The sequence below is a fragment of the Halichoeres trimaculatus genome, unplaced genomic scaffold (genome assembly GCF_033239565.1).
Source record: "Halichoeres trimaculatus isolate MK-OKI-2021-1 unplaced genomic scaffold, fHalTri1.1 fHalTri1_scaffold_20, whole genome shotgun sequence".
NCBI lineage: Eukaryota > Metazoa > Chordata > Actinopteri > Labriformes > Labridae > Halichoeres > Halichoeres trimaculatus.
Window position 1 is genome coordinate 7578808 of NW_027437198.1, and position 27232 is coordinate 7606039.

A 27232-nucleotide genomic window follows, 5' to 3' on the forward strand; every position below is an offset into this window, starting at 1 on the left:
TAACCATGATACATCACGTTGCTCAATTTCACTTCTCCTTTTTGTTTTATGGATTTCTGACAAATAGAAACTTAGAGCAGAAAACTTTTTAATGACGCATCCTAGCTCTGGAAATTCTCCCCACAGCTAAAAGACAAAACTAACATTATCATTGTTTTTTTCGTCTTTCCAGCCACCGTTAAGGGCTGACTGGACTGCGTCCTGACCAAAATGGCTATCACACGACAATTCAGACTGCTGGTGTGGAAAAACTATCTTCAACAGGTGAGTGAGAGGGGTACTGACCTTCACCCAGCTTGTAAGACTCCTTATTAGGCGTTGATTTTGTGTGAAACTGTAATCTCTCATAAGAAGCTGTGTTTACAGAGCAGGCTCCTGTATGACAGTACTTGTTAAGTTATTGTCACATAGAGCATCATAAATACAGCAAGCTGACTAACATTTTGTTTTTAGCTTCTCATGATATTACCCAGCCGCTGTGGAACGTATTGATGTCAATAATATACAGCACAGCTTCCTCTGTTGTTGTGTCACAAGGTTCAGGTCAGCTCTTAGGTTACTGTCACATGCTGTCTCAGCCTTATAAGGCTATCTGAAGAGGAAATCCCTGCTGGTATCTTTTGTTGCTCTACTTTTTTGGTCACTGTTGTCTCAAAAATCATAAAACAGTGACCAAGTTATTGTTGAAAGAAAGGTTCACATTCCTTACAGACACAACTGAAAAGTGAATGATACATTTTTTTTGCTTATTTTTTTATGTTACTGTAAACTAAATTCAAATATACATGTACAAACCTATTTTTTTATTGTTAAGAGCACCAAGTCTCTCCTGAAGTTGAATTTAGCTGTTTGTCTTATTGAGACCGTCATAGCTTTGAAAATGGATGATAAAAATTTTTCCAACACATACTCTGAGAAGCATGGTTGTCCTAGCTTTGTGTCGTGACTGTGGTAGAGAATGCTGACAGGTTTTCGCTGGTGCAGCTGCTTTTTTATTCATACTTTTCAGAAAGTCTTGGTGCTGCTCAGAATGATGATTCTAGATATGTAAAAATACACTGGTGATGTTTAAAACATGTTGTTTTGCACCTCTTCCCATTACCTTGGCTTTAAAATGATTGCAAACAGCTTTGGGATCTGTCCTACATTAAACGTTGGCATACAAGTAAATGTTGTTTATCACTTTAACGTTCTTTTTTTTTTTTTTTTTTTGCAACTCTCTCCAGAGTTGGCAAACATGTTAGACTGGTTGTAAACCTTATCAGAATTCAGAGCCTCCTTGATAGATAAAGCATCATACAGCAACAGTTCATCTTAAGGCTTGCACTATTTCAGCACAAAAAAATAACAAAGTAACATTTTAACCTCAGTGTGGTGCTTCAGTGTAAAAAAGATAAGAGAGATTATTTTACCCAAACCATGGTATTGGATTGCACCACATGGCAGCCTCCGTAGTTCTGAACTTTGATATCACTTGCACAATCCTGCAGTTATTCAGGAAAGAGGTTTGCCATCAGATTCAGAGCACGCTCGGTGTGTGGAAGTCATTCCAATATTCTTTATCCATTCACTGCTGCTGGTTGTCCAGAGACTGCAGAGACTCCATTAAGACCAGGCAGGGAAAAATACTGTCTCGGTGTTGCTGGGCCAACTTGGCTGCAGAACACTAACACAGTCTGCATGTTTATCACTTAAACTGAATTTACAAATGTGATGTATTGCTATGTTGTACTCTTTGTAGCAAAGAGCTGACATCAGGAGGCCTGTAAAAGCTCGCTGCTAAAACAGTGTTTGGCAGAGTCCTTTGATTTCTGGGATGTTCTGTTGTCTGTGGCTTTCTGTGTCCTCATGGAAAAATAGTTCCTTTAGAAAAAAATTACACCAGTGAATGATGTTGGGTGCTTTTTTTTTTTTTTACACAGTGCATTTAGAGAATCATTGAATAGATATCCCTGTGCAGAGGAAAGGAAAATGTGTTTTTAAAATCCATTCAGGCACACTTTTCATGCTCTCACCATCAGACTGAGTCTTTCATTCGGTTCCTCTTTGAAGGATTGCATCAAGTTAGTCGTGTGGTCTTCTTTGTCTTTGTCTTTGTCACATGAGTCTACATGGACATTGTCCCTCTGGGATCCGAGTTACCATGGTTTGCCTGACTGTCCAGGATACAGAAGCAGTGATATAAGGCTTACCACACATTAAACAGATATATAAAACCAGGTCATCATCATAATCTTGCCTAATAAAAGGAAACACTTAAAATCTATCTTGTATTAAAATAAATGTTTGGATTGCTAATACACCATTTTAAAGTCTTTTGTTGTATTGTCAAGTTTAAAAAATTATGTGCTACAAATCAAAACATCACTCCACATCCTGCAAAAGTTTGTCTACTGTCAACATAGGTTCAACAAATTCATGCCTTGACAAGAGCCCCATCTTTTTAACAGTGAGTGACGGTGCTCATGGGAAATGTAGTCTTTATCCCTGAAAAACTGCCTCCATCCAAAGACGTTACCACTATCATACAAACTGGAAAACTTGCAACAGTAAATCATACAGACTTCCTACACCTATGCTTGAATACCATTAGCAAAACATTACAAGTGTTTGCATGTTTACAACAATAGATTAAACAGAGTGTGAGTCTTTCAACACCGTTATTGAATTTAGGTAATATGTGATCAAAGTTATATAACTGGGTTAATGCTGGAATGGTATTCAGGGTAATAGGCAGTCTGAGACAAAAACAGTGTTTGTTCTGCTTTGGTCATAAGATGAAACTTGTTTCCTCCTTATAAAACATTCAAAAACGGGAAACAAATCTTCTGTTGGGTAATAATCCTTTTGACTTCGAGGTGACAGGAAGGGGTCTCTGAGATCGACTGTCCGAGTCACTTCACACTCCAATCCCTCAAATCGAGGATAACAGCGCATGAATTATGCTGTTTTTCAGCTGTCTGTGAAATCATCTAGCTTCAATTCTGGGTACTGTGACAATGATAGACTGATGCTCAGGCCCCATCTGGGCTGAAAATTACCCATAGTTATCATATTCAAAGGATATTGAGTCTTTGAAATTGGGTTTGCCTTTCAGTCAATCTCTATTAGCTTGAGGACATAATAGAGATTCATTTTGTAAATTGCTCATTTGCAAAATCAGTTTCCCTGAAAGTCTAAACGACAGATGATGTCTTTCTCTGCTCTCCAGAAACGTCAGATCCTGGTAACTTTAGTGGAGATACTCCTGCCACTGCTATTCTCCGGCATCCTCATTGTGCTACGTCAGAAAGTTCCCTTTAAGGACTACCCAAATGCAACCATCTACGAGAGCTACTCTGTGGACACACTGCCCAGGATGATGTACCTCCAGCACCTGCAGCTGGCCTACGTGCCGGGTAACTCCAGCGTGGTGCGTCAGGTGGCCGAGTATGTGCGCGGCAGCCTGTTCCTCTCCTCAGGTAGGTTACATGATATGGAAATGAAGCCAAAAAAGCTGATGCAAATAAAGTAGGTCACATGGACACATGTATTATTAAGCTGTTCAGCAAAGTGTTTAAGAATCCTCATTGCTAGGCCTGTCACGATAATCAATAAATCGATTAACCGAACGATAAATAAAAACGTCCTCGGTAAGTTTTCTAGCCTCGATGAACTGACACATGCATGCATGTTTGTTTTCCTCCTCTCTTTCGACCAAAGAGGCTGAATGAGAAGATGGCTCACTACATCTATCTTTCCTAACATCAGGGTGCATAGGTTCTATAGCGGATTTGGCAGATTTATAGCGAAGTGGGCATCTATCAAAAATGCGATCTTTGGGGTGAAGACGGGGCTGCTCATGTGTACACACGGAGAGAGCTGAAGCGAGCGTCCTGAGGGGTAAGGAGGAAACACACGCTAATGTGAGTGATGGTACGAAAAATACAGTTCTTAAGCCGCCTGCCACAGTCCCAGTGTGGGAATATTTTGTTTTTTATCAGAATGTACAAAGTGTGAGCTCATCAACACCAACGAGCTGATATGTCGCATTTGCTTGAAAATAGTGGCGACGAAGAAGAAGAGGGAGGTGCAGGGTAGCCTTGTTCTTTGACAATCCGCTCTTACTGAGGCTTTTGGTCTGCAAAGTAAATAGAAATAAAAGCACCAAATGGTGGGCGCTAAAAGACAGCTACATTGCCAAAGAAATGCAGCCCTTCAATACGGTTTAAAGCCAGAAACGTTAAAAATGTTTGACAGACAGTACGGATTGACTGGGAAAAAGTACATGTTACAAACAATTCAGGAACTGTATAAACTCCCTTTTATTTAGGCTATAGTTTTTATTGTTTTTTTTTTGTTTGTTTTGTTTTTTCTTTAGAGACAGGGTCTATGTTTTACTGTTTTTGATTAGTATTAATTATTTTCATTGACATGTATTTTTTTCTAAAAGAAAGTCCATTTCATTTTTATTGTATTTTTTTTCTAATTTTTAAAAGATCCTGACCTTTTAATTACAGTTAAATAATCTTAAGAAATTAAAGTTTCTTGCTTTTGATATGGTGTACTCACTTTATTATCCCATTTGTCATAATTACATCAATGAAAAAATGGGGAAAAAATCAAAATAATATTGACAATAATATCGTTTATCGGCAATAATATTTCGGAAAATTATCGTCTAGCAAAATTTGTTATCGTGACAGGCCTACTCATCGCCAATTGCATTATGGTTTTTATTGTCAAATGCATTCAAAATAGAAGAGCTCTCTATTAAACTTTCCCACTTTGAGCTCTGCAAATGTTTGCGGTCAACTCCTGATGGTTTCTTTAAAAACTGGATCCATTTCTTGGAAAGTTTCACATGTGCATCCTCATTCAACCTCTCGGTTGGACCATTACAACCAGTAGAACAAATACTACAGCCTCAGCCACTGGGAATACTGGTTCTTCTGGAAACATCTCTCAGGAGAGCAAACACACCGCACCCTACTCTTGTGTATCAGCCCGGAGTTTAGATAGGGAAAAACAGGAGCTCCAACAGTGGAGTCACAGACACACACACACACCTCTGCAGAGTTAATCAGATAAAAACCAGACAGAGTGGCTGGGAGATGCGTAAACATGGTGTTTACATATTTGTTTTTACACTGATTGTCCATCAGCAGGTTAGATGAATCTCAGCAGAGTGAGACCAAAGGCAACAAAGGGGCAGTGGATGGACCAAAGTGTGTGACTGCAGGTTGTCTTGCCTTGTGAGATCTCAGCTCAGCCATTAATGAATAATTTAGCTGGTCTCAGCGTTCAGAGGGAAAGGTGGAGGAGGATGATCAAGGCTGGTTTTAAGTATGTCATGGCTACAAAGGACAAAGAACTGTGACCTCAGTGTCCTGAACACAATAGAGGATTCTGTTCAGCAAATTAACTCAAATTTGGCCCCTTTAGGATGTAAAATCTGACACGTTTAAACAGCCCTGGGAGAAAGAAGTCAACAGACAGGGTGGGTGTTTGGTGCGATGGTATGTGGTGTTGTAACTACTTGTTTATGTCTCATATAGTGAATTGGGAAATAGTCAATTGAGAAAGAAGAGGGCTTAGGTTGTGTAATGTTGATATTTTTGGTTGCCAAATAAATGAGAGAAAAATGTGCCTGCTGTTTAGAAAATGCTTCAGTTTTCTACAGTTTATGTATTTTCATTTCAGCTGAATGAAATATCAGCACAATAACCCTTCACTGGTCACTTGAGCTCAATAAGCGAGTTTTAAAGTGTCTGACTCTATTTCCAGTCCCATCTGAGAATCGTCAGCTGTTATATAACAGAGCTGATTACACAGTTCACGATCAAACCAGCGGCTCCCATCCTCTGAGGCCTAAAGCTGCTCTTTAAAACATTTGCCATAGAAGCTGTTTAAAGGTTCATTTCAGCAAAAGTTGAACCCCATTTTTTAAACTAGCTAATTAAACTTTTAGCTCATTACTTTAGGCCTTAATATTTTACCTGTCAGCACATTACCTGTTGCTATTGGTCAATAAATACAAATTAACAAATAAATCAATTTGTTTTTCAAGCACTACTTTTAAATAAGTGCCTCAGCTCTCCGTCTTTTCTTTGAGTTAATTATTTAAGCAGTTTCAACTTTTTTTAAATTACTCCACCTGATGATGAGAACATTTATTTAAAGTTATTATTTTTTCTTTTTTTATTGTTTTATTTTTATTTTCAGAACAAAACAGAACCAAGTGAAAGTCTCATGGTGTACACAATGAAGTAAATAAAAGCTCTTTTTTTTATTACTGCGATGATTTGCTCTTGCTTTTTAGCACATTTTTGCAGCTGAATTTTACTTCAAATGATCTGTTTCAAGTTTCTTTTGAAGCTCTGCTTTTTCTTTTAATAATTCAAAACCCATTTGAGTGCTGGCACTCCATTTTTATAGTAGCTCCTCAACCATTTAGACTGGCTAGCTCGAAAATTCAAACAGCTTCTTAAAAAAAGACAAGAGACTGCTGCCAAGGAATCAACATGCAACAATTTTCCAATCACAGGCTTAAAGCAAGGACGATAAATCAATCAATAAATCAATGAATAGTAGGATTTATGAATAGTAATAATGAACGCGATAATTTTGCCGGCCTCAATTTATCACCATGTATATGCGTGTTTTGTTCCCCTCGTCTCCTGCCTCCTGACAGGCTGGATTAGAAGAGGGCTCACTCTGTGCATCACTCTCAGCACCTGGGCCAATTCTTCCTTAGCGGAAAAGAAACGTCTTTACAAACTCTGAAGAGTCCAGTTGCCTCGGTTTGGAGTGTTCAGTATGATTCTGACCTGGATGAGTGATGATTTACAGGGACACAGAAAGTGTGGTTCATCAGATCACAAAAGAAAATCTGCCCTTTAACCCAGTTTTTATTGAAGTGTAGTTTTTGACAGAGAGTCTATTTTGTAATTATTGTTTTTTTGTTCGTTTTACTTGGATATTTGAGAGTTATTGGTATTACAAGTAAAGTTAATTGCATTTGAAAGGGTGTATTGCATTATTGTGATATGTTTTTATAATTGTGGTTAATTTGGTCTCAAATTATATTGTCAATAATGTTTATCACCAATAACTGTTAGACAATGTATCATCCAGTAAAATTAATCATTGGTACGGGCCTACTTATTTATTTATTTATTCTTATTTGGATCCCCATTAGCTTCCACTGTCATGGTTGCTAATCTTCCTGGGGTCCACACAAAACATCACAACATAAACAACATACAATAATCATGCCAACAAAAACTGACGCATGCCAGTGTAAATCAAAGTAACATCAATCACAAACAAACCAAAACTAAAAAGAAACACAAAAAACATTAATTATTCTAATTATTCTAATCATTCTAATTATGTGGTCTCTCTCAATAATATTTGTTTGATAGATCGTTTGAATAAGTATTTACTTTTGATCCTTTTAATATTTTCAGGTAAATAATTCCATTGCTGAATGGCTCTATAAAAAACAGTTTTTTAAAGTAATTCTGAATTTGGTTTTGGAAGTTTTAAATAACACAAGCTTACTTGTCTAGTTTTATGATTATGATTTAGACCTGTATTTTTTTAATTGTTCACTAAAGAAATCTGGCTTTCCCTCCATAATTGCATTTCTAGAAAACGTTAAGATACTAGATGTTAACTTAGCTTTGACAGTTAACCATGCCAAACTGTGATGCATCCTTGCTACATTGGTTTTAAAAGAGCAATTAAGCACTAATCTTGCAGCTCTATTTTGAGCTAATTGTAGTTCTTTTATATCCATTTAGCAGCAGAGGACCACACAACCATACAGTCCTCTAAATGAGAGAGAACCAATGCGTGCATTACCTCCTTTCTAATTGATGATGTAATATAGGAAGAGCATCTACGGGTGACGGCAACGCCCTGCCCCATTTTTACAACAATAGCATCAAAGTGATCTGACCAAGTCAAGCGCTCATCACTTGTCCCTAGGGATGGGTACCGAATTAGGTACTTTTAAAGGTACCAACCGAATTCTGTCAAAAGTACCGGGTACTGATTCACGTAAAACCAAAAGGCACCATGTTTAGGTACCTAAATTCATCTTTGTGACTGTGAGGGAATGGAAGAGTAGGCGATTTTCCATGCTGAACATGAACACAGCATTACAAGGTTATATATTGAAGAATAAATATGTTAAATTGAAAAATTTTTTGTATTTTATTATTAAACAAATTAATATTTTTTACCACATAAACACAAAAAAGTACCGAAAAGTTGTACCGTTGAGTACCGGTACCGGTTGCCAGGTATCGGGCATCGGTACCGGATCGTTTCAAATGGGAAAGGTTCCCATCCCTACTTGTCCCTCAGTAACTTAATTTTATTGACTTGCTGTATTGAGATACCCTCAATGGACAGACTCAATCTGGAATCTCTAGCCAACATATCTCTAGTACCCAAGACAATGCACTTTGACTTTGACACATTCAAGACTAATTTGTTGTCCTTGACCCAGTTGGACACTAATTGTAATTCATTTGATAAAAGTTCATTTAGTATGTTACATGTAGTTGCAGCACAAAACATGGTTGAATCATCTGCATACATGATCATATTGGCTTGCTTTAGAGCATAGGGCCTACTTGAAGCAAGCTGTTCTTATGACTGTAACTCCTCAACTATTGGCAAAACAGCTCAAACGGTTCCTGAAAGAAGGCCAAGGTCGCAAAAAGTCCAGTTGGCCTTTGGTTGACAAAGGGTTAAACCCACTTTTTTACAGTCTCATGGGTATGATAGCTGCCTCTGCTACTGCGACCACATTATTACCAAGTGCTTTCTCATGATGGATTGATGTTGGGTCTCGGTTAATGATATAACAAACCATAAGGTCTGAACATGCTGTTTTTCTCCTTTGTTTTATAGTTGTATGAGCTTTTATACCTGTACCCAGTGGAGAGCAGAGTGAGCAGCCTCCGTACATGGAGTGTATGATTAAATCACAAAACCAAACCGACGCCTCAGGATCTGCTCTTTCTTTGAAAGTGCCCTGAAATAACTTCAGTCATGAAATGTCCTGAGTATTGATGGTTCATCTGTCTGTTTTAATGAAGTCTTTCAACCATTTTTCATAACCAGTAGCTTGTCACTGTCCCTCTGAGTCCATTCCTTTTGATCTGAACGATCAGTCCATACTTCTCTTTAAAACAGCCAGGATGAATAATAAATAATGTCTCCATGTATCCTTAAGTGACCCTCTTCAACACTGACTGCAGGTTTTGAGTTTCTTAACACAGCGTTAAATTGGGCAGCTGGTTTTCTTCCCTCTGTGTCTCCATGCTTTGTTTACTTTACGAGACTGACCCAGCTTTAACCTGTATGCCAGCGTGTCAAACTGTCGCCCTTTGCCAGACGCAGAATACCAACATGTCTGCTTGATAAAAGGAGTAAGATAATGCCAAAAGAAATCCAAATTTGCTTTACTGAGATGTGAACAGACCTAAAGTGTTCAGTCTTTTATCTTTCTTCACTGTGTTTTCAGTCAGATTTATAGAGGCTGTTCAGTGTTTCTGTGAAATTGTTGGTGCAATAATATCTTTTATGAGTATTCTGCGCTCCAGCATTTTTGTCAAAAAGAGCATACAGATGTATTCAAGTGCAGTCTTTCAGGTGCTTTTGACTTGCTGCATTGCTAATATGATATTTAGTTTGGTAAGCTTTCAGCATGTTGAACTTTCTGGCAGACGCTGAGAAAAAAAAAGGAGCTCCAAGGTCAGGCAGTGAGACGGGTCTGAAAACAGGTGTACGTGAGATGAATACAACTCAGAACTAATGTGATGTCTTTGTGTGTTTTTGTGTGTGTTCTCTCCCAGTGCGTGGCTTCGAGACGGAGGAGCAGTTTGAGGACTTTGTGAGAAATGACCCTCTGTCAGGGAAGATACTAGCAGCAGTGGTGTTCGAGCACCCGTTCACTCATGATGATGAACCTCTGCCTGCGAAGGTGAGAGGCTGACTCTGACGCTGACACATGCTGTATAACCAAGTGTCTGTTAAATCTGCTTTTCATTTTTCTTACAGAAGCTGGATCACTTCCAGAGTTACATTCAAACATACTTCTTTGTTAAACCAAGCTTAACAAAAAGAGAGATGAATACTCAGTCTGCACGTATGGAATGTGTTTCCAGTATTACAGGTTGAGGCGCTCACTGGAAACTGTTTGCTTATGTTTTAAGATGTTGTTTATGCCATGGTGTGGTTTAAATAGAGCAGAGAGAGTCTACAGTGAAGAGAAAAGCTTGTGCACTTTATAACACAACACAAAAGTAAAATATCAATGCAGAATTTACTGTGATAATAAACTCTGGTGGTAAAATTAATCCTCCTTTGTAGCAGAAAAATCCTGATAGGATGAGGCTGACTTTGCATCGTTTTACACTTTGATCCCTTGAGATACAGCTGTTTCTGTGTGTGAATGACAGTCTTACAAAGAGAAACATATTCCCACGTTGACCATGATGCCCACATGCTTCGCTTGTTCCTCTCCTGAAACACCTCACCAGTTTCAACTCAATCTAATTCTGTTCGTGGCACTTGACTTCGGCACCCAGCAGATACAAAATGAAGGCACACTGGATGTTTGTTTTTCTCTCATTTCCCTCAAGATGTTTTTCCTCTCTTTGGTTTTAATTGCCTCCTTCAAGCTACGGAATCACTTTAATTGCATTCTCTGTGAGCACTTAAAGTGAGAGTGGTTTCATTTCAACAATAGACAGTAATAAAACATGGACGGCACAACAGTTCCCCTAAAGTGAAGACAGATTTTTTTTTTTTTTTTTATAGTTGCGCACAAGGAGTGATGTTTCATTATGATTGACTGCTTTTTGTATTGACAAACGTGGCACCTTGACTGTTCTCCACAGGATTAGTATAGTAGAAGAGGAACAGTGAAGAAAATAATAAAAACAACAGAACAAATCCAAATCCAAATCCACTTTATTTATATAGCACATTTTAAAAACAGACCGTCTCCAAAGTGCTGTACAAAAGCAAAAACCATAAAATAAATAAAACATAAAAAAAATAAAAACATGAATTAAAATTATAAATAAGATAAAATAAATTAAAAGACACAGAGGACCACACAACTCACGCGGTGTTAACGCGGTGAGAACAAGAGTGATTACAACCTCTATGCTTAAAGATTCTATGAGGAGGATCTGTTTGAATTGCACTCCCACGCCACCTTCTGGCCTGGAGTCTCTCTGCACACTGTTATATATTACTTTTAGCAAGTTGTGTGTTTGTTTTGGAATTAAACGGATATAGGATGGAAACAGGTTGCCTTTTTTCAATATAACTTTTTACTGGTTACAAGGTAAGGTATTTATCAAGACAGTTATGTCGCGATATTGTTTAAAAAATGACATAAACAAATGTAGCTGGCTAAATGTAGTGCTATCGGCAGCCCGGTGCTCCTTATCTCTGTATCTGTAGGCTAACATTACAACAACGAGTAAACACTGTCAGTTTATATGTGGTTAAGTAGCCATTTATATTTAGTGCAGCTGCTAGCCTGGTGCGCTAATACGTGCCTGTAATGTGTAACATCATTAAATCTTGGTTATGTCCCACCAGTCATCTACCAATCAGAGCTAACGTAACCTCACTCTTCATTTTATTGATAGACTCTCAAGTTTGAACAGACCACTGCAGAATAACTGCTGACTGTGGGTTGGAATCAACATTAGCATAAACAGCTTAACCCCTTTGTTATACCCTTTGTTATAGAGTGATAGAGCCTGAGCTAAAAGCTAATTAGCTTTTAGCTCAGGCTGTATCACCCTCCTGTTTATCTTTCTTCTGCTCTTTTGTCATTTTTCTGTCTGACAGTTAGGCTCCAGTGTCCACCATCACTACAAAATGCATCACTGAAATAATTTTCAGCAGAGAAAAAAATAGATTTCTGTGATTTATCCTTTCTCACTACTAAACTTTGTCAGCCCGCGTGGTGTTGCCATAAGCCGCGTTTCCACCAAGCAGTCCGGGTCACTTCAGTACAGTTTGGCACGGTTTGGTACAGTTGAGCCTGATCTCGTTTGCGTTTCCACAGTAAACTGTGCTCTCTCATAGCGTGACGCTGTAGCAGTTAACCTCGCTATGAAATCCAACAAAGAAGAAAAACACGACACAATAAACAAAGAGCACAGATGGAAGACATGAAGCATTTTGTCATCTTTGTGATTGGCATGTAGCTCTTTGATACAAAGTGAAATCAAGCTTTGTTTCAGAGAAGTCTGTGTGCCGCCAGGAGAAATACAGCCACTGTCGGAGGGTAAGAGACGATACTTTTGACTAATCAACAGTCTGCAGTGTGTTGCTCCACCTTTCGAGAGCGGATCGGTTCAGTCTGGCACCCACACAGAAGGGTCCCAAAAAAGTAGGCCGGCTCGTCTTGGATTTTAGGGATCTGTCCCGGGATAAATCAGTGGAAACGCCGCAAAATGCGCTCCATACCGAGATGAACCGAACCAGTCTGCTTGGTGGAAACGCGGTTATAGAGACCTAGACAAGATCAGTCTGGTCCTGGATGACCCAAACTGGAAGCTATGAATAGCAATTTAAAATAACCTGTAACCAGCAATAATGGTGCCGATAATCTCATTTTAAAGTGTGGATTACGATCAGGCATGTATCTAGAAGGGAGACTTTTTCAAGATCACTTTCAAACTCCTCACGGACCCTTTAACATAAAAACTTCTTCTGCTTCAGACTGTACCCTTAAAAAGATCTTTACTGTTTTATCTGGATCTGTGTGCTCTGGTTAGTGGGAGGGGAGTGACGTCAGTCTTGTAGCTTACCTAACCAGATAACCTACGCACATACTTTACCTCGGCTTCAGATTACAGAATGAGCTCAAGATGTCAACAGACACTATTTCGGCTTCGCTTTTTACACAGGAAGGAGTTAGGATTGTGGTGTCCATATTAGATACACGGGAAATGATCTATACAAACAAATAAGAGGACACACTGTTTGATAAACTCTGAATAATGAAAAACTCTGAAAGAATTGAATTTATCTCTTTCGTTTGATGCAGGGCATTAAGGAGAATTCATCATTCATTCAACTTTTTTTGAAGCTGATCTATTAAAAACACTTTCTGTACATCAGACTCTCACCTCCACACTCCCCCTGATTAACTTTTGTTCCTGTCACAAACTCTTTTTCAACAGGTGAGCTACCACCTGCGTTTCACCTTCACCCCTCGCAACGCCCCACCCAAAGAGAAGTCGGAACTGAACCCGAACAGCGACTTGGACTGGCACACGCTCAGCCTCTTCCCCCTCTTTCAGCTGCCGGGGCCCAGGGAGCAGTACGACAAGGAAGGAGGCACGCCAGGTGAGAGCTCCCATCCCTGTGGATCTGAACCTCCTCGTCTTTAAACCCTCTCATCCTTCTTTCCAAAGCTCTCCATCTCAGTGTCTCTCGGTACTTTTATGGTCTTGCAAATCAAAACATTTCCTGGTGGAGCTGTCCACATTAGTCCATAAAAAGCCACGTAGAGAGCGGATGATTGATGAAAAGCACTTATTTTCACACTGCTCCCAAGCATGAGGCCTCTCTTCAGGCTGTTTCCCTGGCAACAATTGCCCTACACATCTTTTGCTTGATCTGTGTAATCTGGTTTTGGCAGCAGCATAATGCCTTCTGCCCTCGCATCCTTTGTTGGATTCTTGTGAGGTGTCAGGCCCTCTTATGGAGGCATCAGACACATTTGACTTTATCTTCACTTATGACCCCTTTGGTTTAAATTATTCGATGATTCATAGTAGACAAGACGCACCTCTGGTGTCCACAATCAGGCTCGAGCTCTTTCTTCATGTTAGAGTTCTCAAAATGAACATGTATAGCTGGAAAAAGAGGATGCAAAAGGTCAAGTCATTCTTGGAGCATAAATGATGCTTTAACGGTCAACTGAGTGTGGATTTCTAACCTCCACATGCATAATTACTGAAGCCTACAGCTCTGCATCAGCTCCTCCAGTCTTAGAGGAAAGTCAGAACAACTTTGCTGTGAAAAAGAGTTGGTTCTGAATGTTTGGTTTTTCCTTGAGGCACTTTATTAAAACTTTACTTTTTCTCATACAGTGCATCGTGATATGTGAAAAAAGAAATGCTGTGTGCAATTTATCAGTTAAGTTAAATCTAAGTATAAGACATTTAAAAAGTGTAGATGTCAGCCAAAGAGATAAACTATAAATTAAAAGAAACAACAAAATATAGAAGTCAAAGCAATAATACAGAAACATGACACAGAACCAACATCACAAGTGAATTATTTATGTTGTCTGTCACTGAAAAATGATTTGTAAAAATCTCAATCGTCAAAATTATAGTTGACAGAATTAACACTGGTTGTGAGGCATACACATTGAGATACATGAACAAATGTGTGTGAGTGCACATAAACAATAACTCAACTTCTCCTCATGTCCTCATGTTAAATACCACACCCTGAAACCAAAACAGCTCTACAAACACATTCACATCACTGAAGCAGCAAAAAGAAATCACATTTCATGTCAGGATTTTTTTTTCTACATTTCGTAAACCCCCTCATCGTGTCCGTGGACCCATATTTGATTTTGAATATCTAACTTAATGTATTTAAGTTGTATAAGCTTTCATTACATAATTTTTGAGAGAGCCCAAACAAGATTCAGATTTTTAACAAAATAACTTTGATTAAAAAATGAATTTAGAAAATACCACCTTAGTGGATTAACACCATATTATTTGGCCTTAGACTGATAACCATCAACAGGAGAATCTGCAGATACAGGGTCTTTGCTGATCCAAGCATCACATGAAGTAAACATCCTGATGGTGTTGTCCCTTTTTTGTTGAATTAATGATGCATGCGCACCAGCAAATATTCCTCTCACCACTGTGCATATGTAAGTGAATCAGAGTCAGTCTAAATTGACACTTCACTTTAGGAACATTTGTTTGGTACATCAGGAGGAGGAGCACGTGTCCAGTGTCAGCCACACAGCCCACTCCTCTGTCCCCTCTGCAGGAGTCTTAATAAGGTGATCAGTAATTAGCAGGCGCTCCTGGGTGCTGTGAGGGATTTCCTATTGGGCATCAAAAACATAAATGACTCATTAAAGCAGTTGATGGATATTTTTGTAAATAAATAAGTGTGAGTGATCAGTTAAGCTGTATGTGCGTCATTTGCTCAGAAAATGTTTTAAGTCATGAGGAGAAACAGTTTTTCCATGTTTTTCATTCACTTTACATTTTGGCACTTGCTTTAAAACTCACACCTCCACTAGAGACCCTGCGTTTACCATCCCCAACCATTACATTAACATTAAAACTGTGATATTTTAAGATGAACATTGTGTTATTTTGAATTTTAAAACTAAGTATTTAATTTAAGATTCAATACAGTATGTATGATAAGGGTGATTATGTGTCAGTTTCATGGTTATTTACTGACAACAGTTTAAATATGTCATACATTTAGTTCGAAGTGTATGTGTTTACATTTTCTGAGGGAGTTGGTTGTCATGATATGTGTGCATGGTTGGTCTGAGGGGCTTATAAATTTGTTTGCAGAGTGAGAACAATTAATGTGTCAAACAAACTCTTGTTTTTATACCTTTTTAAAACCCTCACGTGAAAACTACCCCACCTCTCAAACCTGTTAGAGTTCTATGAAGGGTTATACATGACTCGCTCATCTGACCTACTAAATCTTAAACTCCCTCGAGTCTACAGTGAATTCTGATGCCCCTTATTCTTGGAATACACTCCAACAAAATCTCAAAATAACAGCCTTCACCTCTTTTTTACAAAGTTTAAGATTTGATCACTGATCACTATTCCTCTCACTGTAACTGTTTTAAATTATTGTTTTGCGTATTTGATTTATTTGTATCGTTTTTATTATTTGCTCATGCAAAGGGGAACAGTGTCTTTTTTGAAAATAATTACAGGTTTGAATGAATGAATGAAGGAATGAATGTGTCAAACAGTCACAGTGTACACACTGATTGTGAATGAGGCCCAATAATTTTACATTTTCTCTGTATTTAATCGTTTTATTTTTAGAAGTTTTATGCAAAGGAACATTATGGAAACTGGAAGCAAAAGACATTTAAAACAGAGTGAAAGGGAAAAGTTATATTTATTATGAATTACAGGTAGGGCTGAACGATTTTGGAAAATAATCTAATTGCAATTTTTTAGACCAATATTGCGATTGCGATTTAGCATATGTTTTTTGGGGGTTGACGTGTATCTTCTGCATTGTTCACTTAACACAAGTTTTAAGTAATTTTATAGTATGACTAACCAACAAAAGATACTGTTAATATTTAAATAAGCTTTTTGCATCTTAATTGAAAAAGAAAAAGGAACACTGTGAAATTTTACTGACCTCCAGTTGTCAGTAAGAGTAGCAAACCATACAGAAAAAAGTGACTAAGGGGTATGGTTCTACGATCCACTGGATGGATCTTTGTAGCCCACAGGGTTTTTTTTTTTGCCAGAAAAAAACAGGGTTTTGACTTTTTCTGGTTTTAAGGGAAAACAAGTACAAGTTATTATATTCCCTCCAGGTCTGTATACATGAAATTTTTTTTTTCTAATGCGATTTGAAAATTGCATTCTATTACATTTCAATGTTGGTTTAAAATCGATTAATTGTTTAGCCCTAATTACAGGTCAACCCCATTTAGTAGACAACACTGTACTGCAGTGTAAAGGGCTATAACTGCCACACATGTACCTTGAATCCTGCTTCCTGCGCTAGTAGGGGTGAGACGTAATGAATGAGTGTTGTCTAACATGAGAAAAGAAGGGGGACCACATGGCATTGAATCTGTTCAGAGACCCTCTAAGAGTGTGTCTAGTTTTCTCCAACTTTACACATACTTGCTAACACTTGCTAACAAAGTGACAAAGGCTGTCAAATCCGTCTTTGATTTGGCCGAGTGTAAGGCTGGGGAGGGGTGATGATGTGACAGAGTTGTCATCTGTGTGAAGCTTCTTCTGACTCCATCCATGTTCTTTTTAATCTCTAAAGGTTACTATCGAGAAGGATTCCTCGCCGTCCAGCACGCAGTGGACCGAGCCATCATGATGTCCTACAACAGAGCTGCTGCTTCCCCCCTGCTACGACAGATCCGAGTGGTCCTGTCCCGATTTCCCTACCCTGCTTTTATATACGACGTCTTTATCCTGGCGATTCAGAACCAAATGCCTTTACTACTGGTGCTCAGTTTCACCTACCCTTCACTCAACATAGTCAGAGCGGTGGTGCAGGAAAAGGAAAGGAAGCTCAAGGTGTGTGAAAGTGTCTCTACCTGAGCTCTTTTTTGGGATCGAAATAAAAAGCCGACATAATCTGAACCTATTTGTTGTGTATTTCAGGAGTACATGAGGATGATGGGTCTCAGCAACTGGCTCCACTGGAGCGCCTGGTTCCTCATGTTCTTCCTCTTCCTCTCCATTTCAGTCTTTCTGGTCACTCTGCTCCTTTGTATCCAGGTACGTCTACTTCACTAAATCCTTGTTATATAAGCCACATTCCAGCACGTAATGCTTTAAGCTGATTCTCGGACAAACAAAGCGTAACACAATGTCATTATCTACAATACAGCAGCGATATCTGCAGAGTAAATGTATTTATCAGAAGGTGATTCTGGCTTTAAAACAAGCAAAGTCATGTCATTATGAAGCATAAAAAGAAGCATTTTATGATGTTGCACTTAAAAAAATAAGACAAGGGGCCGAAAACAGAAATACCACTTTAAAAAAGTTGTTTATAAAGTCTGTTTATAACAACAAAATGATGTTTCAGGTAAGCCCCAACGGAGCAGTGCTGTCCTACAGTGACCCCACGCTGGTCTTCGTCTTCCTGCTCGTCTTTGCTGTGGCCACCATCAACTTCAGCTTCATGATCAGCACTTTCTTCTCACGAGGTGTGTGTTTCTGTTATAGCCCACGCTTTCTTTTTAACTATATCCGTCTGTATTGTACTTTGTGTGGTGTCAGTTTCCCTTCCTTTGACTCATGTAGGTCAAAATGCTGTCTGTTTACTTTGCTCCCCTAAAGCTGAAAAAACAGCTTAAAAACTGTGTTTACACTGAGACCTCTGCAGGGAAACGTTCTGTTCAGGAAATGCACAAAAGGAAACTCTGTGTTTCCAGGCAAGCGGTAGTTTATGTTCTTCTGAAAATCACAACATTAATTGATTCTGGTCATGCTCAAAGCTTGAGAGCTGTTGAGAGGCAGATCACTTATGGTGCTGAATTTCTCTCTGCAATATTCATAACAATAACATATCCTCTTAGTGACTGAGTTTTCTCTGATACAGATAGATCCTCTACTCAAAGAAAAGTATCCTTATATGAATCTTAATCTGCAGTGTTCTCCTTTTCCATGCCCTGTTTTGGTCTGTTAATATTTATCTAAGCTGTGATATTTTACAACCCAGCGAGTTGTTACAGCTGTGCCAGTTTCTGCTAAACCTACTGAACTCATAAGCTGAGGGAAAAGCCTGTCATGTTGTTCTCACATCTACTTGTACATGTGACGTCACAAAACATGAGGATTGTTAAATAATACCCCATTGGTAGATGAGGAATGTCTGCCACAAGAGGAGGCTTGAAAAACAATTCACTGAAATAAAAGAGTGTGTCCTGCTGTTAGAGACAGGTACCCAATTAGGTACTTTTACATTTACCCACTAGGGGTGTCACTACAATGCATTAATTAGATTAATTAATAACATCGCAAATGAACGCGTTATTTAAATTAACATGATTAACTGATTGGCTGTCAGCCACTTTCAGAGCATCTTGAACAATCTTCATGACCCAGATAATATTGTTTTCTATGACTATGTAAACACCAAAACTACCTAAGAAGAGTGGACTCCTGTCCTTCCTTCTTCCTGTTGAAAACAAAACAAAACAGAGAAAACGTTCTTTTTTTTAAACTTGTTGTCTCGGGCCTTCCATCCTTTGATCCTCTCAATGATCTCCGTTACCTCTTCTCATGATCGCACCGCTCTTTCTCTCTGAACTACCCTGACACATCCTCAGTTGGAGCGTGAGCTGCCTGAACTTTTCTGACTTGCAGCGTCTCGCTATGCTTCAGTTATCTCACATCTTCTCCTCATATCCATGCTGAGCTCTCATCCAAAGAGTACACCGCTCTCACCCACAGTAGTTTATGAGCAGGATTTTGATTGACAATCTCTGCCAGACCCCACCTCCCCCTGCTAAAAAACTCTATTTACTTCTATAGACGCAGGGAAGTTGTCAGTGTCAGCGAACATGTACATTTTAAAATTGGCCAGTTGGAAAAAAAAAATAAAGAAATTTATAAATCTTCTCTTCTTCGTGTTTTCATTTGATTAGTAATGCATTACAGTTTTGTAATGTCCTTGAACTCAAATTCTTTGTTTGGGGGGACCTTGAGCAGATATGAGATTAAAATGTGATGAATTAGATTAAATAATTACACATCCTGTTAATAAATAATCGAATGAATAATGTAATGAAGTTCCATCTGGAGCACCAAGTACTGATTCACCTAAAATCAAACTATGCAGTATTTCAGTTCATATATGCATCCTTGTGACTTTATATACTGAGAAATAAATGTGTTAACTTAAACACTTTGATATTTTTATTAATAAAAAAATTAATGTTTATGACCACATAAACACACAAAAAGTACAGAAAATTGGTACTGATGAGTACCGACACCAATTGCCAGGTACCGGACATCGGTATTACACCGTTTGAAATGTGAAAGCTACCCATCCTTACCTACTGTGTCCTTCCTGATCAATTCTGTACATCACAGACTCTTCATCTTGTGAAGTATTTTTCCACCACGCTCTCTGAATACTTGTGTTGGCACTTAATCAATGCATGTCCCATGTGTGCTCCCAATGTCACATTGTCCGCCACAAGTGCTATTTTAAGGGTTCTTGTGGCTTGGAAAAATAACAGGCCTGAGAGTGTTTCTTTTGCCTCATTCACAGTACTCCTCCCCCAAGTTCTCCTTCATTTCTTGATTGTCCTCCTTCATGCTTCATGTGAACAACACTCTTACATTTTCTCTGTCAATCAGAGCAAAGGGTCTTGCTGAGAAAAGAAGGTCTCACTACAAAGAAAAGGGCTGTTAGCTGTAGTGTTGGTCTGCTCTTTACGTTATAGCATTTTATTTTTCTGACAGGTCTTCGTTTAAAGCTGTGTTGTTTTGCCACTTCTAAGCTTTCCCTGAGCCTCCATCTCTCTTTTCTTTACCGGCTATAGCCAACGTGGCAGCAGCAGCAGGTGGCTTCATCTATTTCATGAGCTATTTGCCGTATTTGTTCCTCTGGCCGCGCTACGACCTGCTGAGCCATGCCCAGAAGGTGTCTGCCTGCCTCATATCCAATGTGGCCATGGCCATGGGAGCTCAGCTGATTGGGATGTTTGAGGGCAAAGGTAAGAGATTCATTTATAAGAAGTTTTTTTTGTTCTTTCATCTTGTGTCACAGTTTTAACTGTTTTTCTCTCTTCCTCTGCAGGTACTGGGATCCAGTGGTCCAACATGTTTGACTCTGTGACGGTGGACGATGACTTCTCCATGGCCCAGGTGTTGGGCTTGCTGCTGTTTGATGCGGTTCTCTACGGGTTGGTGGCCTGGTACATGGAGGCAGTCTTTCCTGGGGAGTATGGAGTGCCTTTACCATCCTACTTCTTTGCTCTGGTAAGCATCACACTCACTTTGAATAAACAAAGTAGATGTATGTGGAGCACTTAGTCACCTCCTGTAGTTCCTTAAGTCTTAAAGGAGAAAGGAGGAAATGAAGAAGTCCTGCTTCACAGATTGGTTATCAACACCCCTTTTTCACCTGGCAGTGTTTTCATCTTTTCATATTTTCATTGGATTCAATTTTTACGAGGTTTGACATACACTCACCGGCCACTTTATTAAGTAGACCTTGCTAGTACCGGGTTGGACCCCTTTTGCCTTCAGAACTGCCTTAACCTATGGTGGCATAGATTCAACAAGGTACTGGAAACATTCCTCAGAGAGTTTGCTCCATATTGACATGATAGCATCACACAGTTGCTGCAGATTTGTCGGCTGAACATCCATGATGAGAATCTCCTGTTCCACCACATCCCAAAGGTGCTCTACTGGATTGAGATCTGGGGACTGTGGAGGACATTTGAGTACAGGGAACTCATTGTCATGTTGAAGAAACCAGTCTGAGATGATTCCAGCTTTATGACATGTAGCGTTATCCTGCTGGAAGTATCCATCAGAAGATGGGTACACTGTGCTCATAAAGGGATGGACATGGTCAGCAACAATACTCAGGTAGGCTGTGGACTTTAAACCATGCTCAGTTGGTACTAAGGGGCCCAAAGTGAGCCAAGAAAATATCCCCCACACCGTCACACCAGCAGCAGCAGCCTGAACCGTTGATACAAGGCAGGATGGATCCATGCTTTCATGTTGTTGACGCCAAATTCTGACCCTACCATCTGAATGTGGAGCAGAAATCCAGACTCATCAGACCAGGCAACGTTTTTCCAATCTTCTATTGTCCAGTTTTGGTGTTGCTGTGTGAATTGTAGCCTCAGTTTCCTGTTCTTAGCTGACAGGAGGGTCACCCGGTGTGGTCTTCTGCTGCTGTAGTCCATCTGCCTCAAGGTTGGACGTGTTGTGTTCAGAGATGCTCTTCTGCAGACCTCGGTTGTAACCAGGGGTTATTTGAGTTACTGTTGCCTTTCTATCAGCTCCAACCAGTCTGTCCATTCTCCTCTGACCTCTGGCATCAACAAGGCATTTTATCCCACAGAACTGCAGCTCACTGGATATTTTCTCTTTTTGGGACCATTCTCTGTAAACCCTAGAGATGGTTGTGGGTTAAAATCCCAGTGGAATAGCAGTTTCTGCCAGTTTAATTTCCCATTGTGATGCTTGGTTTAAACTGCAGCAGATCGTCTTCACCATGTCTACATGCCTAAATGCATTGAGTTGCTGCCATGTGATTGGTTGATTAGAAATTTGCATTAATGAGCAGTTGGACAGGTGTACCTAATAAAGTGGCCGGTGAGTGTATTTCAAAGCACCAGTGAGGAACTTCCTGTGTGTGCTGATTTTGTGTTAAATTCACACAAAGTGGTCCTTCTCTCACTTTTCTGTTCCCGTCTTTTACAGAATTTGTATGAGTTTTGTTTTCCAAGTAAAAATCCTCCCTTACTGATTTGGTCAGTCTAAAATTTCACTCACTGATAAGGTTCTGTGGAAATTTCTGTGGAAAAAAGTAAAAGAAAAAGGCTGGGGTTTTTTCCAGCTGAATGTTTGTCTGACTGACCCTTTGGCTGCAGTTTTTCATTTGAACATTTTAATCTGTGTAACTGCATAAAAACTACTCATAACATATCATAGCAAAATATTTAAATCACCTTGTGTTATTTTTTCCATTCTAGCAAATGTTTTGAAATACGATATGAAGTCTGATTTCTTAAATTTATCATCATTATTTGCTCCATAAACAAATTTTTGGAAGTATTCCCAGTCATACTTATTGCAGTTATGAAACTTTGATTGCTTTCAGACGTAAGCACTGCTAATTCTGTTTATTCAAAGACATGAACAAGCTCGAATTACCAATTCCAGTAAACGCACCCGGGTCCGACGCAGCTTTGGCGTCGTAGTTTGAAATTGAAGGCTTATTACAGTGTCAACAAAGTGCTGCCAGTAAGTGATGTACAGCACTGACAGAATACTTAAAGATCAAGGCAAAGGTGTGAGTCTTGCGTACGGCCTACATTTGAATCAAGCGCTGCGTTCAGGGACAGCGTTTCAAATAGTGGAGGGAATTGCAAATGCGAGGTCAGAGTGTTTTTGGCCAGAGGAAGGCCTTTGGCTCAGCCAGCCAGAATAACAGGAAACGTCTGAGTCTGTCGAGCCAACAAAAATAAGGTTTATCTTTATAACAACTGACCATGATCACTAAGTGGCGTGTCCTCAAACACTTATAAAAAGAAATGCATGCTAACACATTTCCCAGTCCCAGAATTCGGAAATCCGTCAGCAGGGTGCGGCTTCAGATATTGACGCACATTCGTCCATTGTGTGTTTGCGTGTGTGTGTGTGGGTGTGTGAATCTTTTCTGCAACATAGAAAGTGAGTTTTGACTCTGGTTCTCAGGAAATGTAAGGAGGTCAGGAAACAATCCACGTCTAGGTAAAAAGGGCATAAGACCAATGAAGGAGTCCGCTCACTTTCTCTTTCTCGTGTTTCATGAATGATCTGATCCCTCTTCTTTCTGCTTCCACTTATTACTCAGCATTGAAACAAAACAAAGGAAATTTATTTAATCTATGGTTTGTGATTAAAAGTACTCCTTCGTGCCAGCCTCACTCTGTCTTAATCCTCTTCCCCTCAGCCTTCGTACTGGTGCAGCAGTCCTCGCATGGCTCTGGTGAATGAGAAGGAAGAAGAGGAAGATGCAGAGAAAGCTCTTAAAGGAGAGTTTATAGAGGAGGAGCCAGCTGGACTAGTCTCTGGGATCAAGATAAAACATCTTGCTAAGGTGAGCAGAAAAAAAAAACACCATGACCCAGAAGGTCAACGTGTCCATGTGCTGGTGTGTAAGTGTTTTAAAATGAGCACACAAACAACAAGGTTACTCTGCCCCTGTGACTCGTTTTCTCCTGTGATGCATCAAAATGAATGAGATGATCTCCTCAACAGGAATTCAAAGTGGGCAATAAGACGCGGCAGGCTGTGCGGGATCTCACCGTCAACATGTTTGAAGGGCAGATTGCCGTGCTGCTCGGACACAACGGTGCAGGGAAGACTACAACACTGTCCATGCTGACAGGTGATCAAACTAAACACACTGTTCACACCTCCGTACTCTAAAAAACACACACATGCCACAGATACACTATAAACCCTAAAATTCAAATTATTCAATGGGATAAGGCTATGAAAACTTAAAACTTGTCAGTAAGTTCAATTTATTCAAATGTCTGAGTTTTCAGTGGTGGAACTGATGGTTTCTGGGTGAATTTAACTTTTGTTACTGTCTAAGTAAGCACAACTTAAAATCATTCGTTTCTCTGACTGTGTTTTGAAACTGTGAGTGAGGAGGGGACACAGTCGATATGAAACCCTGCTGTACTCCTAGATGTGCAGCAGTGGCACAGGCTGTCTGTGCTCCACATGACATGGACTGTTTGTCTGTGCGTCACAGCATGGACCAGCTGTCTGTGCTAATATGTTTTATCATTTTCAAAATTGTCCAAAATAGCATGATAGTCGAGTCAAACATTTCATTTATTAATATGATAACCATTAGGCACACTGCAAAAGTCAATAGGTACAAGACCCTGTGCCATGGAGCACAGACCACCAGTCAGTGCCATGGGGCTCAGACAACCTGTGCCCCCTGAAGAACAATATTTCAATGTACAGCAGGGTCTCATATCTACTGCCTTCCCTCCTCACTCACAGTTACTAAAGTTATGAAGTTAGAGCTGATTTTTGTTGTGACGGCGTTTGTAACCATGAGTGAGGAGAGAACACTGTGGATATGAGACCCAGCTGTACTTTGATATGTTATTTAATTTAGTAATTCAGATCCGCTTCAACTTTTTATTATTACCTTTACTTAATTACCTTAACATAAGGCAAATTTATTGATATCACATCTTTCAGTTTTGAGTAAGGTCAACTTATTGTGTTTTACAGTGATATGCAACATTTTTTAACATTACTTAATATTTTGATTTGTAACTAATAGGTATCAGGTTTGTTTGTTTAAAGACATTCAATAGAATGATTCTCTATAATAATCGCAACTACTTAAGATGTTGACTTGGATTAACTTAAGTTTCATGTTTCATTACTTAGTTTTTTCAAGGGAACTGGTTTACAAGCATTTCTCAAGTAAACTCAACTTATCCAGGTTTACAGTGTACTTCCACATTAGGTGACAGCGTTTGTGTCTGTCTGCAGGTCTGTTTCCCCCGACCAGCGGCAGAGCTTACATTAACGGCTATGACATCTGTCAGGACATGGCTCTGATCCGCCGCAGCCTGGGCCTCTGTCCACAACATGACGTCCTGTTTGATAACCTTACTGTCAGAGAGCACCTGATCTTCTACGCACAGGTACCTGTATGATCCATTACAGAGAGTTGTATTGTATTTATTTTTGCACGTTAGACACAATCTCTTTTTGAGACAGTTAAGGTTAAATGTGTGTGTTCTCTGTTTGGTGTGTAGCTGAAAGGTTTCTCCAAAGAAAAAATCCCAGATGAGGTGGACCGGATCATCCGAATCCTGAACTTAGAAGACAAGAGACATGCTCGCTCCAAGACCCTCTCTGGGGGCATGAAGAGAAAACTCTCCATAGGCATCGCCCTCATCGGAGACTCCAAGGTGATGAAGTTCATGAGGGTTGTTAAGAGGGGTGGGCAATACAGCCTCAAAATTATATCACGGTATTTTAAGGAAATTTGAGATAACGATATTCATGGCGATATGGGGGAAAAAAAACGAACAACTTATTTTTAGTGGTTGCTGCTTCTGAATAACAGCATTTTTATTGCATACCCAGAATGGGAGCCACTTTTCCAATCATTTACTACTACTACTCCACAAGCTTGAAATGTAAACATAGTAAGTAAGTCAGATCCAGGGGAACATTTTGGAGGAGGAAAAGTTAATCATGGAGGCAAAACACTACACAAATTTATACGACAAAACACATTCTTTCTATAAGGACACCAACAGAAGGGAGAAGGCATGGACTGAAGGAGCTGAAGTTTTGGGAGGGCCAGATGAGTTTAATATTCTAATTCATCACCATTAAAGTACGTTGTCATGGGTGGTATTACTGCAGGAACATGTGGTTCTCCTGTGATCATGTGATCTTGCCTATACAGTTGCCATGGGCGCTGCCCTGCACTGTGCTGCGTTGCGCTGTGCTGGGCAGCGCTATGCTGCGCGGTGCTATCCTGCGCGGCGCTATGCTGCGCGGCGCTATGCTGCGCGGCGCTATGCTGCGCGGCGCTATGCTGCGTGGCGCTCCAGAGACACATCCAATATCAATTGGCGCATGCCCAAAATCCGCGGAACTGCGCTGTGCGGCACCCATATGTCTTCATAGCCTGGTTCTATTCGGCCGTGTGTTTCAGCTTTATGTTGTAGAACATGATTGTGGTGTTGCCACCCTTTGCGGTAAAGTTTTGCTGCGTGTCCGATCTTTGTTTCTGCCAAACATCCTCCACCTCACTGAGGTAGCTCCTCTTTTAGGCACGTCCTCATGTGGGGACAAAGTTGATGCTGCCGTGCTACTTTCACTTTTGGCCATTACTGTTTTGTACACAACAGAGAGCGTCATACGTCATTGGGCCTCTGCTCTGTAAATATCACGAAATGACAAATTCAAATCGTGAAAAAATTTACCCACATCATCGTAGACGGTATGATATGGCACACCCCTAGTTGTTAACTATCTCTCATTTTGTCACATCCTTTCTCCACGTCTCATCCTCACTCTGTTGATCCCCAGGTGGTGATGTTGGATGAGCCCACTTCAGGTATGGACCCGTCAGCTCGACGTGCCACATGGGATCTCCTGCAAGGGGAGAAACGCGGCCGCACCATCCTGCTCACGACACACTTTATGGATGAAGCCGACCTACTGGGGGATCGCATCGCCATCATGGCAGGCGGGGAGCTGCAGTGCTGTGGGTCGCCGCTTTTCCTCAAGAACAAATATGGTAAGTGGAACACGGTGACGAAGAAGAGCTGAGAGTCTGAGATTTGCTTTGTGTCTGCACGCTGTAATTAAAGGTGGGGGCTCACACTGAGTCATATTCTCTGCTCTCCAGGTGCTGGCTACCACATGGTGATCGTGAAGGATGCTCTTTGTAACGTGTCTGAGATCACCCGCCTCGTTCACATGTACGTTCCTAACGCCACGCTGGAGAGCAGCGCCGGGGCCGAGCTCGCTTACATCTTACCTAAAGAAAGCACCAGCAAGTGAGTCAGCCTGGTCTTTGTTCCTGGTGCACACACATTCACACAGGGGGGGAAACCGTGAAGTGGAGGAGAGATTTTAGGTCAGAAAGGACTCTCGCTGAAAAGCTGGATTTGAGAATAATCTGGGTGAAAAAGGTTTGTGGGGTAGAGAAAGTTACAGAA

The 27232-nt window shown here is 40.1% G+C and overlaps 1 protein-coding gene across 1 annotated transcript in view; it reads left to right on the forward strand.

Annotated features, from left to right (window-relative positions):
• abca3b (ATP-binding cassette, sub-family A (ABC1), member 3b) overlaps positions 1 to 27232 on the forward strand; it is a 43297-nt gene that overhangs the window by 1192 nt on the left and 14873 nt on the right. Inside the window, exons 2-16 of the mRNA XM_074696164.1 lie at positions 173 to 264; positions 3212 to 3461; positions 9855 to 9982; positions 13215 to 13380; positions 17077 to 17336; positions 17424 to 17540; positions 17854 to 17974; positions 20324 to 20497; positions 20581 to 20762; positions 23461 to 23607; positions 23769 to 23898; positions 25038 to 25192; positions 25307 to 25462; positions 26598 to 26808; positions 26920 to 27070. Of these exons, the coding sequence (XP_074552265.1) occupies positions 211 to 264; positions 3212 to 3461; positions 9855 to 9982; positions 13215 to 13380; positions 17077 to 17336; positions 17424 to 17540; positions 17854 to 17974; positions 20324 to 20497; positions 20581 to 20762; positions 23461 to 23607; positions 23769 to 23898; positions 25038 to 25192; positions 25307 to 25462; positions 26598 to 26808; positions 26920 to 27070 (2402 nt within the window). The 5' untranslated portion in view covers positions 173 to 210. The remainder of the gene's footprint in view (positions 1 to 172; positions 265 to 3211; positions 3462 to 9854; positions 9983 to 13214; positions 13381 to 17076; positions 17337 to 17423; positions 17541 to 17853; positions 17975 to 20323; positions 20498 to 20580; positions 20763 to 23460; positions 23608 to 23768; positions 23899 to 25037; positions 25193 to 25306; positions 25463 to 26597; positions 26809 to 26919; positions 27071 to 27232) is intronic.